Source organism: Ciona intestinalis, chromosome 9, assembly GCF_000224145.3.
Source record: "Ciona intestinalis chromosome 9, KH, whole genome shotgun sequence".
Classification (NCBI taxonomy): domain Eukaryota; kingdom Metazoa; phylum Chordata; class Ascidiacea; order Phlebobranchia; family Cionidae; genus Ciona; species Ciona intestinalis.
The window spans coordinates 2833276-2836829 of NC_020174.2; the positions used below are offsets into that span (position 1 = coordinate 2833276).

The following is a 3554-nucleotide window of genomic DNA, read 5'->3' on the forward strand; positions in this document are numbered from 1 at the left end:
GTAGCAGCGACGAGCGGAGCAATTGCCGTTAAGCGTCTTGCCCAAGGAAACAACCGCCCACAATTGTAGCAGCGACAAGCCTTGAACCCATTACATCTGGATTACACGCAGGCGTGCTAACCACTTTGCCACGGCGCCGGATGTTATAAGTAAGTAACACTTCTGTTTTCAATTACCATAATTGTTATTTTTACTTCATTGCGGTAAACTCCAGTTATTACAATACAACTTTAGCATATACAACATCTATCACATAACACATAGAGAATACACAACCAAGAACCACCTTTTTCAATCCCATGTGCAATTTTATCGCTCACTGTCGCTTCTCCATCTTTTTTCTTTTCCCCTTCCTTCTCTTCCTCAGGAATGTAAGGAACTGACATACTCAGGTCAATGATTGGTTCTCCTTCCAAGCGTTGGCCCTGGACCTGTTTAAATAGAAAACACTTCACTTTTTCACCAGGGGCGAATCCAGGAATTTAAAAAGGAGGGTCCGCAGGTTTTTGCTTAGAAATTGAACACAGATAAACGTAACGTGCTCAATAAAAAAAATCAACCCCCGACTAATATAAATAATAAAGCACATAATAGGGACGCCTAGGATTGGTTTTAAACTACAATAATATGACCGCTTTACTATTTTTGAAGAAAGTGATTTTAATTTCTTTAAATATTTAAAAATATAATATTCAAAGGGCGGGAGGGGGGAGGGGCGCAGACCTCCGCAACCCCCCCCCCCCCCCCCCTTGTATACACCTCTGCTTTTCACATATAGTTAACTTTACTTTTAACATGATTTGGAATAGGTCACTTTTATTAAAGAATTAAGGATTAAAAACAAGGTAAAGGATGGGCATGGCTACTTCTACATACCCAGTATTTAACACATTAGTCAAAAGAAAAAATAGATTTCTGCATTATTTTAGTTTTTCAGATGTAATAGAGAGTAAAGTGGGGATTTAGAGGAACCTAATAGCAATTTTTATTAGAGCACTACAATAATAATGCATTATTTTTTCCAAAGATTTTAATTTTTTTCATAAAAACTTGAATGCTAAAACACAATTCAATTTCTATCCTATGTTGTTGATTGGGGTCTTTGTAAAGGGCCTTTGATTTAGGCCAGGTTTGGCACATTACACCAACATTGTATTTGTTAATTTGTATATTTGCATTCGGTTCTATATAGTTAATGTTTTTGTCAATAACTTGGGATTAAGCCCAGAAATGTTGCATTACCCCAACACCAAGTACTAGTAGCTTATTCTGTAACTAAAAATACTTCCACAAAATGATTAAACTTAGGTAATTAAACCTGGAAGGCTGCAAAGTTCATCAAGATGTTTTCAAACATCTCCCTGTATGATGGATCGAGCTCTGATGAGATGACAAGGCCCACTGTGTTAGGGTGGGGTGAGTTGTGGTCCACTGTCAGGTTTGGGAACATGTACGCACCATTGGTGCAACGTAACACAGGGGATTGACCAGGCACGAGCGGGTAGATCCAATCACCAACTTGAACAAACCCTGGGGGTCTGAAATATGTAGAACAAACGTGACCCCTTTTATTCTGTTCTGTATGGGTGAGATTTTGAGGACCTGGGATTTAAGCCAGATTGGACCGATTACCCCATTACTCGCATACGTCCAAAAGTGACGTGCTCGATCATGATCACTTATTTATCATTGTGTGCTGAAGCACTATGTGGGTTACAATATAGTTTATTATTTTAATGCACACAGTGTGTGGTGGCATCAGTAACAACGATCAGATTAGTTTAAACAGCGAAGAGAATTAGCAACAAAACTGCAATCACTACTTAAGTAAAAGCGTCAAAAAGTGTGGCTGCTACAAATAAACTAATATATATCCTAAGCTAGCTTTACATAGTTAAAGTACATCAAGTACCCTATATTATAGATATAGATATATTATACATTAGGATTCAGCAGGCTTCTGCTTGTACAATCCTTCACCTGTTAGAAGACTTGGGTTTCTCATCATCAAATAACATGATTTGTAGTGAGCTTGGGTAAGATGGAGGTGCCGAACTTACATCACTGTCTGATGTAATGCAGAACATCTGGACACCACCTGGGATGTTTAACAACTGCACAGCGTTGTCATTCTAAACAGAAAATGGGTTTTAGATGTTACAATTTTAGTAAACTTTGTAGAAATATGCAAAGATGCATTATTGTAATAGTGGTTAGTTTTATAAATTCATCTGACAATTACTTTTAGGAGGGGATTTTAAAAGAGCAACGCTTTTCCTGATGTATGATAGGGCATCATCAGGTTTTGCTGTTGATTGTCTTGTCCAACGACACATTGGTCTTTTAAGACAAACTATTGCCTAATGATATCTTTTAAGTATATAATTTTAAAACAAACCATTGCCTAATGGTCTGTGTTAAATATATGATTTTATTACCAAGATTGGAGAACTGCTGTGACCTTCAGGTGGAGACACTGAATACGGTGGCAAAGGCTCCTAGATAAAATATTGTAAGTTTCTGCTCAAGATATGTGGCTATATTAAAGCAATAGTAAAACAACCATAAAAACATTTCTAGTTTTTAAAGCCGTCTAAAACTCTAAAACATTATCGAGATTATTTTATTTGCAAAGAAGATTTTTGTTCTATTGTTTTTAATCTGACATGCGCCATGGCTCAGTGGTTTAAGTGCCTGTATCGAAACCAAAGTGTCCACAGTTTGATGCTTGATACGTGATAATAAGTAATATTTGTTGACGTATGTGACTTTGGACAAGACACTTAATGAACATTGATCCAACCTAGTGGTCACTAATGGGTTGTCCAAATTATAAGCCATATCAAAAACAAAAATCACACACAAAGTTGAAAAGTGTGGTAACTCGTAAGCACACAAGGATAAAAAAGATGCCAATAATACGCATTTGACTGCAATTCGGTGACTTGGCACCGGTCGCAAGAAGGCTTTTATAGTCTTTCCGAGTGCTGGGGTAATGGGCCACATCTGGCCTAAATTTTAGGACCTTACCCGTAAAAACTAAAAAAACCTACATTGTTAGAACTTGCTTGGGAAGATTGTATATCATAGAGTCTTGTTTGCACATGTTCTAAAACTTCCATCATCCTTGATTGCATTGCATGACCTCGTGAATATGATTCGTTGTGGGGAAGATCCGTTCCTAACCCCTGTAATATATCAATGTCTATATCGACTGTAAGAATATCATAGATTTTTGAAAAGAAAGGGCCTTCTTAGAGGACCTGGGACTTTTTGGCGAACTGCCAAAGATATTATTACTAAAACACTGAATGTAATTATTAAGTAATACATGGGCAATTATAGCCCATCATGGGCTATATAAATTTATCATGTTTTATATAATCAATTTATTAATATATACTACAATTATTTTGTTTCATGTATATACTCACCTTCTCAAGGCACTGCAGTGCATTCATATAATGTTGCATTGCCATGTCTGCATTGTTTTCCTCATCTGCTGTAAGACCATTGTTCACATAACACATTGACTTTCGTAACATTCTTTACCA

The 3554-nt window shown here is 36.9% G+C and overlaps 1 protein-coding gene across 2 annotated transcripts in view; it reads right to left on the reverse strand.

The window, feature by feature from the left end:
- LOC100186436 (spartin) overlaps window positions 1–3554 on the reverse strand; it is a 9104-nt gene that overhangs the window by 4790 nt on the left and 760 nt on the right. For both annotated transcript variants that reach the window (XM_026836111.1, XM_026836110.1), the window contains exons 2-7: window positions 3435–3550; window positions 3054–3188; window positions 2439–2498; window positions 1981–2132; window positions 1319–1538; window positions 287–431 (exon numbers count right to left, since the gene is read on the reverse strand). In XM_026836111.1, the coding sequence (XP_026691912.1) occupies window positions 287–431; window positions 1319–1538; window positions 1981–2132; window positions 2439–2498; window positions 3054–3188; window positions 3435–3545 (823 nt within the window). In that variant the 5' untranslated portion in view covers window positions 3546–3550. The remainder of the gene's footprint in view (window positions 1–286; window positions 432–1318; window positions 1539–1980; window positions 2133–2438; window positions 2499–3053; window positions 3189–3434; window positions 3551–3554) is intronic.